The following is a 13285-nucleotide window of genomic DNA, read 5'->3' on the forward strand; positions in this document are numbered from 1 at the left end:
AACTATTAATTCACCACGCTCTAATCTTGAATAATAAGGACCATACGTAAAGCTATGAAGAGGTGAGTAATAAGCAGACAGTCAGTTATGCTGCCAATCACGGTAGCGACTTCACCAATGCAACAAAACCTTAATACACTGTCACTATCTGTTTCATGCCTATCTCCTAAGATCTTGTGAGAAAGGGAATATCAAGGACTGTATGTATCTAGGGCATAATAATTCATTGTCAAGCACAATGCAGGAAACTAACTTTAGTGGCTTTCTTGTGTAAACCATTGAAAGGGGGTGATGGTGTTGCTGAGATGGTTTGGAATCCATGCACGCGAGCAGAAATGTAGGGAACGACTTGAACTCCATGTTGTCGATGAAGATGGATGCAAAGCCATCTACTGAGAATAAGGCAGATGCATCGGGGTAGTTGCTGACAGCAGGCAAGTTGTAGATGAGCCAGTGATAGGATGGGGTGAGGGAAATGCCTAGAGAATCAAAGGAAATGTAACAATTTCTGCAATCATAAAATTTATTCCAATATTGGCAGTCCCAGATTTAGGATTTACCCTGTGTTAGGTCTTAGAGTAAACCGTCGCTTTGCATTAGGTAATCTGACCCTCACCAACAGGGTCATTGGAAGGCTGGCCCATATCCTACATGATTTCATCTTGGAGATGCATTTTTGAGAAGCAAGACATCGCAAAGTGAAGAGTGCAGACATTGGAGATGGACCACCTTAGCTCAAATCACTGAAGTTTCTCGTGGATCAGTTTCTTCCTCAGAAATATGGGATTGTTAAGGTTTTTATAGATAATGGAGAAAGAACACATTTGTATGCAAACCACATGGTAAGTGCTCAATAAATGTAAGCTCTTCTTTCTAGTATTGATAAATGAAGAGACTGGCAAAGTGAATTTAGGTGACCTGTTCCAGGCCACACAGCCAGCGCTCCTTCCCAAGTATGGTGGACCTCAATGTCTCTTTTCTAGTCCAAGAAACCGCATTGCGTTACTGACCCACCTTGGATAAATTTCTAGCAATGTATTCCAGAAGTGTATTTGGTGGTAGAAATACAATGGCGAATATGCAATTCAGTGTGGGATAAGCACAGTGAAAACAAAGACGAATGCAATATAGCATGATGGCGAAATGGGAATAAGACAGTAGAGAGTATATGTCTCCATTTTGTTCTCTCCTCCCAATCCATCCTGACCCATCCCATCTCATCCTTCATGACCCCAGCCATCATCTTACATTAAATGGAAACAAGTTAATTGAAATGATAATGTATGACTACCATGATTGTAATGCACACAAGCACACAGACACATACACACACACACACGTCATCTCTATGCTACTAGAGGCTCTATTCTTCCTGCCTCCTAACACAGATATACTTTTCTGAAGACAGTGAACAATCCAGGAGGTTTTAAGTCAGCTTGTGTAATTATTCCTCAGTTTTTGATATGAACCTGCAAATCCAGAAAATTTAAACTTTTGAATTAACGCCTCTAACTTTTAGAGCAAAATTCCTTCCAAATAAGATGATCATCTCATCCTTTTAACAATTTATTCATTCAAAAATACGCTAAGTGCCCCTGATGTCCTAGCCAGGGCTTTACCTGTGGAGAATTACAGCAGTGAAGACAAGAGGTGCTTCCTTTCTCCATCTCTTGTCAGTTATACTGTTAAAATAGAAAGGAACTGCTGTCAGAAACTACCCCAATGCATCTGCCTTATTCTCAGTAGATGCTTTTGCATGCTACTTCATTGACAGCTGAACTAATCTGGGGTTTCACTAAAACAAGGCCCTATCATGATCCTGAGGGTCAGTGGAGATTTCCCAGTCAAATCTGGTTGTTGTTTTTTTTTTTTTTTTATCCCCCCAAGGGTGAATTGAAGTGTAGGAGAGCCTAGATCAAGAGGAAGGAGAAGAAGCTTGCAGACTGACACGGTCCCTCTGGATAACCAGGTCTGTCAATGATGTGCAAACCCTGTGTTCCCACACTCGACCATGAAGTGGCAAGCACGCACCCAGACATTTTGGCAACTCCATCAAGCTCACAAAACAGGTGAGCCACCACAGCATATATTCTAGAGAGATGAACCACAAGACAAGATTTTAATGTCAAGAAAATGGAGCCAACAACATTTTGTATTTCACACTATCTTCATATTGAATAACAGAAGGAGGTTACAATCAAGTAGAAAGAGCAGAAAAGACAATCAAGTATCATACGGATTTCCTGGGCACACAGGCACACAGTCAGGTTGCTGACTCAGCCCTCATCATGTGTGGCCAGTGTAAAAGAAAGGCCTCACAGGGAAAGTGAACACGCCATCTGGGTACCTCCAAATGATGGAGCGCCTGGCAACATCCACAAAGCTCATGCTCCTACTGTCCAAATCAAGGAACACACCAACGCGGCCCACAGGTTTCGCTATGAACTGAGGACTTATGGGGGCGGTGGTCCAGAGACTGTAACGATCATCCTCCTTCACACATACCAGAAGGAATGTGTCTTTAGATTCAACCAGTGTGCCGGTCTTCCTTATCCAGGAATCCCTACAGACACCTACAGCCCAGTCCCAAGATCTGTCCACAATCACCTCCCAGTAGTGCTTGCCGGAGGTGAAGTCCTGGGTTCCCCAGCTAGCAAAATAGTTAGATGTTCCAGGATTCAAAGACACATATCGACTGTCATGGATGTACCGCACACTTCTCACATCATCAAACAGCCTGATGTTGTGATTGGTTACTTCATTATGGAAGGAAATTTCCACTGTCGAGAGAGAGAGAAGAGAATATTCCAGTCAAAATCAATGATAAAATTAAGCTGTGTGTGGGAGAAGAGGGTCTTATCTAGAGTCTCACTGGGAAGAAAAAACAAAAAAGCATGCCATGGTTAGAAGGGCAGTTCTAACTGGAAAATATGGGATCCAAATGAAGCCAGCCTATCTACTGAAGGAACAAATACCTACTTCCAATGGAAAAACTTTCCCCAAATTGAGAGATTATAGAGCAGAAGGAGGTCGTGTCTCCTTCCGGCTGGCTCCTTTTCATTACATCTGACAAACTGGACACCTGTGCACCGCCTCCAAGTCCAGAGCAACATAACTTACCTCCACCGCCCTCCCTCTGGGAAAAAATAGTTACAAGCTAGACCACTGAATAAATGGTGATGGCTTTCGCTGTACCAGGAGATTCCGCGATTCCACTTAAGGAAGTAAACTGACAGCGAGGAAGAAAACCTCAAGGTGCCCTCTTAGAAGGGGCTTCCTACTAAGACTATTCTGCCTTTGATACCTCGTTCCACCTGAGGCCTAGCCTTCTTTCTGCTAAATCAACCTTCTGGGTTCAGGTTTATCATGGAGTTCTATAGATGGACTCGTCAGCCACCAATTTGCTTGTTGGCTGTGGTTCATAAAGTCCTGGTTTCTGGATTTAGTTTTTCTTTGTGCTTATGTATTTTTTTCTGAATCTATCAATTGAAACACACATTACACATGCAGTTCCCAAGGACCTTTAAAGCTAAAGTCTTGTTTTAAATTAAATTCACTGCGCTTACTTTGAAATGGGAATATCTTGAACTCACAGCGATTTTCTAAGACTCAGGAAACAAGTGACATTGTGAGTGAGAATATTTCTAGGACTCCTGGAGCCCTCTTTTGGAGCACGTCCTTTTGCTCCTCATGGAAGTAATTTAACCAATCTCTAAGTAATTCACAAGTCCTGAAGCACATTGATGCTTACGGCAGCTTTCATTTATTCTTTCCCTGTTATAGCGACTCTACGGCTAACTACGAACGTCCATGCCTGTCTGCATGGCTGTGCTCTCTGACAAGGAAAAAGGTTGAGAAAGAAGGAAGGATTGCCTAAGGAAAACCAGTATTGACAGAGCCTGCATGGTGGCCCCACTCACCCCGGAAGCGGTTGAGCCTGTCCATCAGTCCAGTGACGGGTCGGGCACTGAGTTTTGGCTGAGGACGCTGAGGCATGTGCAGCTGCACCAACTCGATCCTGTAAGGAAGAAAATGCAATCAATCTCTCTGGTGCCCGAGACTTCTGACACACACTGTGTTCAATAAAAGTCAGCATCATTCCTCTGAACATTCTTCCTCAAAACACTTTCCTCCACAACCCTGGGACAGGATTGCACCATTCTCACAGAATCTTTCTCAGTTTTCTTCTTTCCATGCTTCCACCCCCATTTCTCACAGGTACTTGCTCCTCTCCCCTAACACCTGGGAAAAACTATCCTTGCATTTCTGTATGTCGAATCTTTTGAACCCTGAAAGCATAAATAACTGGTTTTCTAGAATCCTCTGCACTGAGCTTGATGACAGCACTTGCCCCTTCCAGTCACAGGCGGAAGAAAGCCTCGCTTCTAATCAAGAGGAATAACAGGAAATCCTATTCAGCAAAATGTGCACAAACATATGCACACACTAACAGTGGAGCAGAATCTACCCGATTATGCCTCATCTTATTCAAAGGAGCCTGAGCTTTTTCAGAGCCCTCACCGCGCCCCACTTAGCATGGAAGACCAAACTTACCTTGGCATTTTGTTTCCCAATTCCTGTCAAGAAAAAAGAGAGAGAGAAGCTTAGACTCTTCAGGAATAGGCCATTCTGCCAAGCAGCCTTTGGGTTTGGGACAGTACACAAGAAAAGTACTCAGCACCACCACCCGCACAAACCGCCTTGTTGATTCATCTTCCTTTTCCTCCCTAAAGACGATCTCCATACCCCATATTGACCAAATCCAAATTTTTGATGAATTCAGAACCCTGAGGAGGGATATAGAGAGAGAAGGACAAGGGAAGTGACCGTGCATTGCTGCCACCCTCCACTGTCTGAAAAGTGGTCTTTCCTAGGCCTTGTCTCCAGAGGGAAACATGCACCAAACAAAGGCCACTTCAAACCTAGGACATCCCAACAGAAGGCAGAAATATACACAACTTTCCCCAAATTTCTCCACATTGCCCAGTGTTGAGTGTCCATGAATAAGTTGTTCATTTCCTGATTCTAGCAAAGGAAGCTACAAAAGGAGGGTGTGAGGAGGGAATTTCCCCTGGGGAAATCTCCACAATCACAATTCCAGAAGGCTTGCTTGTTCGTGGTTAGGAGATGAGTTGCAATCATTTTAAGTTATTTTGAGTTGGGAGAGACGCCCCCCCCCCCCCCCACCATAGACGCAGGAGAGGAAAAAGTATACCTTTAGTAGCAAATAAATAAGAGAAGTCAAAAGCGTGGGCTTGAGATAATATAAAATACCCGCAGACCCATCCTCTGTGCTTACCAGGAGCAGCTCCACATCTGATTTATGGCACGTTTCCAACAGCTCCTCATACATCAGTCTTAGCTGTATCCTCTTTTCCACCATTTCCGCTCGAATTTTCTGGAGTTGCTTAAACACGGAATTTCCTTGCTTTTTCAGACTCTCTAAGTGCTGCTTCTCTTCCTTCCGTAGAGAAGGATGCAGTGGCTGATAGACAGCCCTGATGATGTCTTCATGTTTATACACATAACACTGCAGAGAGATGGATTTCCTAGATCAAAGGCTCAGGCCAACCTTCTCCTCCTCCACTTAAACAGCATCTACTTTGCTCTCCTTCATGAGCTCTACCAACCAGCTACATCCATCCTAAGGTCAGGTCCACCCACTTCTCAGAAACCACACATTCATTCCTCTTTCTTTCACTGATTTTCCATTCCTTTTAACGGTGCCAAAAGTCAAGCCCATCCCCCCTCAAAGCACTTCCACCACTGCATGAGCTCCTGGAACAACTGCAGAAAAGATTTCCATTGATAATTTCTTTCATTCGAATCTTCTCAAATCTGAAAGACTCCACGCAAAGCAATTGCAACCTATGGGTGGTTAGTAAATCATTATGTGCAATACTCTGACCACTGTTTAGTAAATTTGTCTCTGGTCTCAAACCTCCCTACTCCACCATGTGACCTCCCCTCTCTCCTGGCAGCAATGTTGCATTTTACTCTTGGGATTAAAAGCCATCGGCAAAGAGCTTCCTAAACTTCTCCCCACCTGCCCTCCATCTGATGGCCATCCTCACCGCCATTTTCCCTGCCCTCCTATTCTCTAGGCATGAGCTTCTGTCCTCTATCAGAGGCCACAGGCTTCTGTGTTGTCGTGAAGGACGTTAATCCTCATTCCATTGCTTGGTCGCTTCTCGCCTTTTTTGGAACCACACTCTCACTTGCCATCTCAGTCTTTTTCTGTGCTCCATTTCCTCACTTTCTTAAAAAAACTTGCTACATTTTCCCCTACTTGAGCCAACATCATTCTCTAGCTCCTGCACAATCAGTTTCATCATCACAGGCACACTTCTTGAATTGGCATTCACCGTTCCTCTTTGTCTCCCGGGGCTCATTGGAACAACGGGATGGGAATCCCTTCAGTTCTCAATGATATGCTCTGTAACTTCTAGGATATATGATGTGCAGAAATCTCTGCCTGCAACACTCATGGATTTTTAACCCCTACTTGTCCCTCAGAACTCCAATTGCTTTTAAACCTGAGAAATTTGGCCTGAGATTCTGAGTGATGTTTACTGAATTGCCCAAATCGCTCTACGTGCCTCCATCCTAGCCCCGGTCACACATTCTTCTGAGGCCTCTTGGATTGTAGTTACTGATTATCTTCGAGTCTAAAAATCCTAAGAGGCATGCCACCTTAGGTTGAAAATGAGGATGGATTATTTTTCCTGTTGTACGACCCAGTCTCCGAATTTCATGACATATGATGATTCCAGCTCAAATTGTTAATGGAGAAGTTTCTAGCATGTCTGTCACAACCTGATTCAGAGGGAAATACAGTCGCATACTTACCATCCAATGGAAAGACAATCTGCCATCTTTATCGAGATTTCTTTGGTTTTCTTGGCTCTTTTCCCATAAAGATCTCATTTGCTTGCAGAGCTTCTCCTGCAACAGAACCATGAATTTTAGCACCAGACAAGCAAACAGACTTAGCTTTCAGACCCCGAATGATGGAGAGAATTAAGGGATGTTGGAGAAAGCCCTTTCGGGAGAGTGGAAGGACCATCACATTGCCCTGTTGACCCTCACGAATGATCCATTTCAGGAGATCTCAGACTGTGGAGGTAGTCATTCATTAGCCTTGGCAAACTCCCCAGGGTTTTACTTAGCATGGCTACTCCTCAGATGGTGTGGTGTCCTGCCTTAGAATGTGGATCTTCTGATGCTTGTCCCCTGCTAATTGCAATGTGCTTCATCCTATGACATTATGCCCAGTGTCAGTAAACATGTATCCTATAGAAAAGCCTTTTTGCACTTTTCGTTGTTATAGCCAGTGACTCAAAACGAGGGCTTTACATAGCCTTGAACATGATACTGCCATCATCAAAGTGATACGGACTGCTAATTTAATCCCCCTCCCATTGGATGCGAGCTCCATGAAGGCAGGTACTGGTGTATTTCCTTCACAGCTTCATCTTTGGCACCTGGATCGGTACCTGGCGCTCAGGAAAGAGAGGATTTCATCACCCTTATGACTCTCACGCCCTAAGAAACCCTTAGCCCTGCTCACCCCTGGTTTTCAAAGTGCCCTCAGAAGCATCACTTACCCGATATTCCTCAGCAGCCTCCTCCACTGAACAGTGACTGTGAGCCTCGTGCTCCTGAGATTCAGAGCAGAGCAGACACAGCAGGCTCCTGTTATCTTCACAGAAGATCTTCTTTGTCTCCTTGTGGGTCCCGCACATGTGTTCCTCAGAGCTCAGGCATTGCCTGAGACTGGCTTTTCTGGCAATGGACACCAGACTCTTCAGAAGAATATTGGTTTTGTAGTCTGTCTGTTGGGATGGCTGCCTGCACACAGGACAACAGGCAGGGGTTTCGGCTTTCTCCCAGTAAACACGGAGACAGGACCAACAGAAGCTGTGCCCACAGTCTATGGTGACGGGGTCCATAAGGCAATTCAGGCAGATGAGGCAGGTGAGTTCTTTCTGGAAGGCTTGTGGGATGTCCATGTCCATTTTTCTGAGGGGAGAAATTCAGAGTAGTTCATTCCTGTGTCCCTGAGACACAAAGCCCTGAGCAAACTTAGACTCAGGCTGTGACTCAGTAATACACTGTGTCGGGAGCAGAGCAGGCTCGTTTTTGCACATGACACAAATGGAAAACTGACACACAAAGAGAGCTTTCCAGGTCTGTAGAAACTTTCCAGGCTGCCTAACTGACACTACCTTCCTGCCACCCCCTTTTTATCTGGGAGCAAAAAGAACCGCAGTTTTTCCTGAGGTCTTAGTTTCCTCCAAGTAGCTTGAGCTTCAAGAGTTTGACCTCATTTATAGCTCCAGGTGGTGGGTCCTGAATGTGCTAAAACCCAATCACATCGGTCATCGCCAGCCCTCGAGTGAGCACAGGATATTAGACTCAGGTTGCATTTTCGCTCTTTCACGTAATTGTCGGGCCTTTCTCCTCAGATGTCCTTTTTCATCTCAATCAGAATCCACATCCCAAAACCCTTTTTCTTATTTCAAAACACTTTCTGAATGTGTTAAGAGTTAAGGAAGAGGATAGTAAACATGGTCAAACTGGATCTGGTTCCGGCCAGGATCTACTGACACGAATCTACCCAACTGTTCAATTTGCCCTCCCGTCTTTATATTCTATACCACTCTAGTCACAGGAACCCAGCATTGAGGAGAATGCCTATGTCCTCCAAGTCTTTCAAACTATTAGTCAGCCCCTCACATTGTGATGAAATATAATTTGGATGTAATCCTAATAATCAGCACCAAGAAACAAATCAAGCTTTTAAAAATTTACTTGGCTTTAATTGGCGTCCTCATGTCTATGCCAGTCACATACAGACGCCCCTCAAGTTTCTCATATTCCTCTATGGTCGCCAGTGTCACTTTTCTGCCTGCTCAATCATCCCCTAGCTTCTTTAACATTTATGTCAGAAAACTCAGGTTTCCTAAGAGAAAACATGTACTTCTTTTTTTTTTTTTTTTGAGGAAGATTAGCCCTGAGCAAACTGCTGCCAATCCTCCTCTTTTTGCTGAGGAAGACTGGTTCTGAGCTAACATCTGTGCCCATCTTCCTCTTTTTTACATGTGGGACGCTTACCACAGTATGGCATGCCAAGCGGTGCCACGTTCGCAACCGGCATCCAAACTGATGGACACGGGGCCGCCCAAGTGGAACATGTGCATTTAACCAATGTGCCACCAGGTTGGCCCCTACATCTTTTTAAAACAATATTTTCCTCCAATCATTGGCTTCATCATCTAATTATATGTCATAGACTGTAATTTCTCTTGTGCATACAGGCATGCACTACCCTTAGATTGGACTGTCACATGTACTACATAGAGAATTAAATGCCGTTAATATTTTTTTGGATCTACACCAAGTACAAAACAACAAGATATCTGGGAACCACTTTCTGAGTTCTTAGGATACACTGGAACAACTAAGGGATGTAGAAAATAAGAAAACTAAAATTTATCACATTGATTCCAGCACCTTCACCAAGATAGGATCACAAAATCAGAATGGAATCATTTACCCTAAGTTGGCAAACAGCATCGGTTCATAGAAACCACCTCAATTCTCTCATGAAATGGAAATTTGGAAATTTTGTTTTCCTTTGGGAAAGTCACACAACTTCCCCTCTAAGGTCAATTGTGTACTCACCTAAGGAGCTGGCCTACGGATACTCGTCTCACGGATACTTGCCGTGGAAGCAATAGTAGGAGGTCAGCTGGGGATCCAGCCCCGACGGGTGGTCCTGGGAGCTTTCAGAAGCCTCCGCAGCCAGGTGAGTTCCAAACCCACTCCCTCTGCTCTGGAGAAGGGTGGCTTTGGCTCCTGGACTCTCCTTATATGGAGCGTCTGAAGACCACGCCCATTTCTTCCAAGTGATTGCATCTCAGGGGTCCTCAGATGGGCGTTCCTACGGATGATTAGATTTCCTCCAACTAGAGGGGGAAGATTGATTGAACACCATGACTAATCTCCATAAGCAAATCTCTACAAACAAAATCTCATCAAGAGCCACTGATTTTACAACAAACTGACCCTCAAATACCACCTTTCTACCTAAAATGTCTGGACATCAGGGACTTTTATTTTTAACTTACAAGAAAGGTAGAAACAATTATTTCATCACTTAGTGATTTTAGCAAACGTCTTTGAGAACTCAGAAATATGTTTTGTAGGGGAGGAAGACATTTGCTCTACCCATTCTGGGTCCTTCTGGCCCGACAACGAATTAAATTCACATTAGATAGAATAACAGGAGAAAATTAAACAGAGCTTTATAACACGTGTACATGGGAGAGGCTCAGAAAAACTGAGCAACTCAGCCAACTGGCCGAGGAGGCTACCTGTTTAAGTATCTTCAGCTACAGACAAGGAGGATGTTTGGGGTAGTGATTTGGGTTTTCAAAGCAGAGGAAGGCAACCCACATGGAAACGGAAAAACAAATGTTTGGTAAATAGAACTTTGATAAAATTGGGCTTAGCAATGATCCTCCCAGTCTACTGGAACCCAGAGTTATCTATGGTGATGACCTTCCCGGGGACAGGCCTTTATTTTAAATTTCTTTGAGGCAGCTGAGGGAAAGGTCAAATGTTCTTGCTGAGTCTGAGCCTTTATTATCTTCAGCTAGAAATTATCCACATAGCAGAGTGGTGCATCTTGGGGTGGCCTGCCCTGAACCCATCAGTTTCCTCAAGTTTGTTGAAAGAGGGTCTGTCATGGAGGAGGTGCTTTATTTTTTTGAGTGATTGACTGAGTTTTGCGTTTTAAGGTGAGACTGGAATGGTGGAACCCCTCTGGCCACCACTCCAGGATGGAGATCTCTCCTGCACCTCACACTCCAGATCAAGCAACAGCAGGACAGGAGATTCTCCACCTGGTGCTCCCCCTCAAAGCTCATGGGGTCAGTAGAGAAAGGGTGAGAAGTCCCAGCTCAGAAACCCCCTGGATCAGGGTAGGGAAAGAGGAGTTGTAGTCATGTAAATTGGAATTTATATTGACTTTTGTCTCAATCCATTTAGCCCACAGCTTAGAGGGGGAGATATTTGCCACCTCGGACTCTTGCGAAAACCTCCTTCCTAGTTTCCATTGGCTCCAAATAGCTTTCATGCAGTCATGGAAAACCGAACTGTGGATGCTGAGGAACCAGCTTGGACCTCAGCACAGGGGCTTGAAAAGCACTGGCTCGCCTCCAACTCAGAGACCCCTTAGGGTCAATGAAACTTAGAACTTGCATCAACACAAAACGGAAACAAAAACAACCATGAAAAAATTAGAAAAAACTTTTAAAGGAATAAGTCTTATTCCCATTCAGTTAAAACTTGGCAATTAAAGCTGGATACCTCCCTCTTCTGATGTATTTCCCTCTGAACAATCAGCTTGGGGAGCTGGCCTGGTGGCGCAGCAGTTAAGTTCACAGGTTTCACTTCGGCTGCCTCAGGTTTGGTGGTTCGGATCCCAGGTGCGGACCTGGCACCGCTTGGTAAAGCCATGCTGTGGTAGGCGTCCCACATATAAAAGTAGAGGAAGATGGGCACAGATATTAATTCAGGGCCAGTCTTCCTCAGCAAAAAGGGGAGGATTGGCAGCAGTTAGCTCAGGGCTAATCTTCCTCAGGAAAAAAAAAATAAACAATCAGCTTGGGAATGCAGTGTTTGGAAGGAGTGGGAATTGTGACCTGCTCTTTCAATCATTTCAAATGATATGTATATATACATTTCCAGTGGACGATGCACGTAAGTGTTTACAAATCTACCTATGGAAATGATCTCAAATTCCAAAAGCAAAACCACTATCTCATGGTCAAAGCAACCCCAAGAACTTTGTTTTCCAGCTCTTAAGCACTTTCCCTAGCACCCTTCTTTCCTCAGTGAAGCATGGAATGAAGATTAATTAATACAACAATATATCTTTTTCCAAAATATTCATAAAGTGTTTCTGGGAATGATGACATTGTGGTGGATCAGAATTGGCCACCCCAAAATGTGTCTCTTTGGCTTCATTATTTTTAAGAACAAAAGGGTCTGAAAGAAATTTTTTTTCCCCTGCTTCCACTCCCCCAAACCCCCCAGTACATAGTTGTATATTTTTAGTTGTGGGTCCCTCTAGTTGTGGCATGTGGGACACCACCTCAATGTGGCCTGATGAGCTGTGCCATGTCCATGCCCAGGATCCGAACCGGTGAAACCCTGGGCTGCTGAAGGTGGAGTGTGTGAATGTAACCACTCGGCCACTGGGACAACCCTCTGGCGTGGTGGCCAGAGGGGTTCCACCATTCCAGTCTCACCTTAAAATGCAAAAATCAATCAATCACTCAATAAAATAAAGCACCTCCTCCATGACAGACCCTCTTTCAACAAACTTGAGGAAACTGATGGGTTCAGGGCAGGCCACCCCAAGATGCACCACTCTGCTATGTGGATAATTTCTAGCTGAAGATAATAAAGGCTCGGACTCAGCAAGAACATTCGACCTTTCCCCCCAACTGCATAAAAGAAATTTAAAATAAAGGCCTGTCCCCGGGACAGGCCATCACCATAGATAACTCTGGGTTCCAGCAGATTGAGAGGATCCTTGCTAAGCCCACTCTTAACAAAGTTCTATTTACCAAACGCTCGCTTTTCCATTTCCATGAAGTTGCCTTCATGCCCTTTGAAGCCCCAGATCACTGTCCCAAACATCCTCCTTGTCTGTAGCTGAAGATACTTAAACAGGCAGCCTCGGCCAGTTGGCTGAGTTACTCAGTTTCTCCTGAGTTTCTCCCATGTATACATGCTATTAAACTTTGTTTGATTTTTCTCCTGCTAACCTCAGTTTTAATTATTTGCCCAACCATAAGAAGCTTAACGAAAAAGGGGAGAATTCTCCCATGTCCCCAACATCATAAAAAAGATAAACCATAGAGCAAGAGACAGACATCTATAAACCTGTTGTCTGGGAATATGCAAATGAGGTGAAAGCTGTTGCTAAGGTCATTTTGGAAGCCAAAAAGGTGGCAAATTTGGTCAGCATGGGCCAAGCAGTTAAGAGCCAATAGGGCTCTCGCCGCCTCTAAAAGACTCCTATGATAGGATAAATTGGTCGCAGAATAGAGTAGATGACACAGGTCCCCTGCCAACTTCAAGAAAATGTCTGTGTAACAACGAGGTACTCTGTAAAGCATACACAATCCCCACCCCACAGCCCCTCCCTCCTAGGTATTAATATGGTCCAAGAGGCCCAAACTTAGTTAACACTGCTAATAGGCATATA

General features: G+C 44.4%; 1 protein-coding gene across 1 annotated transcript; it reads right to left on the bottom strand.

Moving 5' to 3' along the window:
• Window positions 1–2107: 2107 nt before the first annotated feature.
• LOC123278954 (tripartite motif-containing protein 43-like) lies at window positions 2108–8018 on the bottom strand. Its single transcript, XM_044753067.2, has 6 exons — window positions 7608–8018; window positions 6850–6945; window positions 5300–5530; window positions 4555–4577; window positions 3921–4018; window positions 2108–2780 (listed from the first exon to the last, which is right to left on the bottom strand). The coding sequence occupies exons 1-6, from the start codon at window positions 8016–8018 to the stop codon at window positions 2287–2289; spliced, it is 1353 nt and encodes a 450-aa protein (XP_044609002.2). The 3' UTR covers window positions 2108–2286.
• Window positions 8019–13285: the final 5267 nt, after the last annotated feature.

The sequence above is a fragment of the Equus asinus genome, chromosome 20 (genome assembly GCF_041296235.1).
Source record: "Equus asinus isolate D_3611 breed Donkey chromosome 20, EquAss-T2T_v2, whole genome shotgun sequence".
In the NCBI taxonomy this organism is placed as follows: Eukaryota; Metazoa; Chordata; class Mammalia; order Perissodactyla; family Equidae; genus Equus; species Equus asinus.

Coding starts and splice junctions, on each gene's coding strand:
- LOC123278954 (XM_044753067.2), bottom strand. CDS start 8,018: ATGGACATGGACATCCCACAAGCCTTCCAGAAAGAACTCACCTGCCTC. Junction 5,531..6,849: donor GATTGTCTTTCCATTGGATG/GTAAGTATGCGA, acceptor ATCTCTCTGCAG/TGTTATGTGTATAAACATGA. Junction 4,019..4,554: donor TTGGGAAACAAAATGCCAAG/GTAAGTTTGGTC, acceptor TCTTCCTTACAG/GATCGAGTTGGTGCAGCTGC.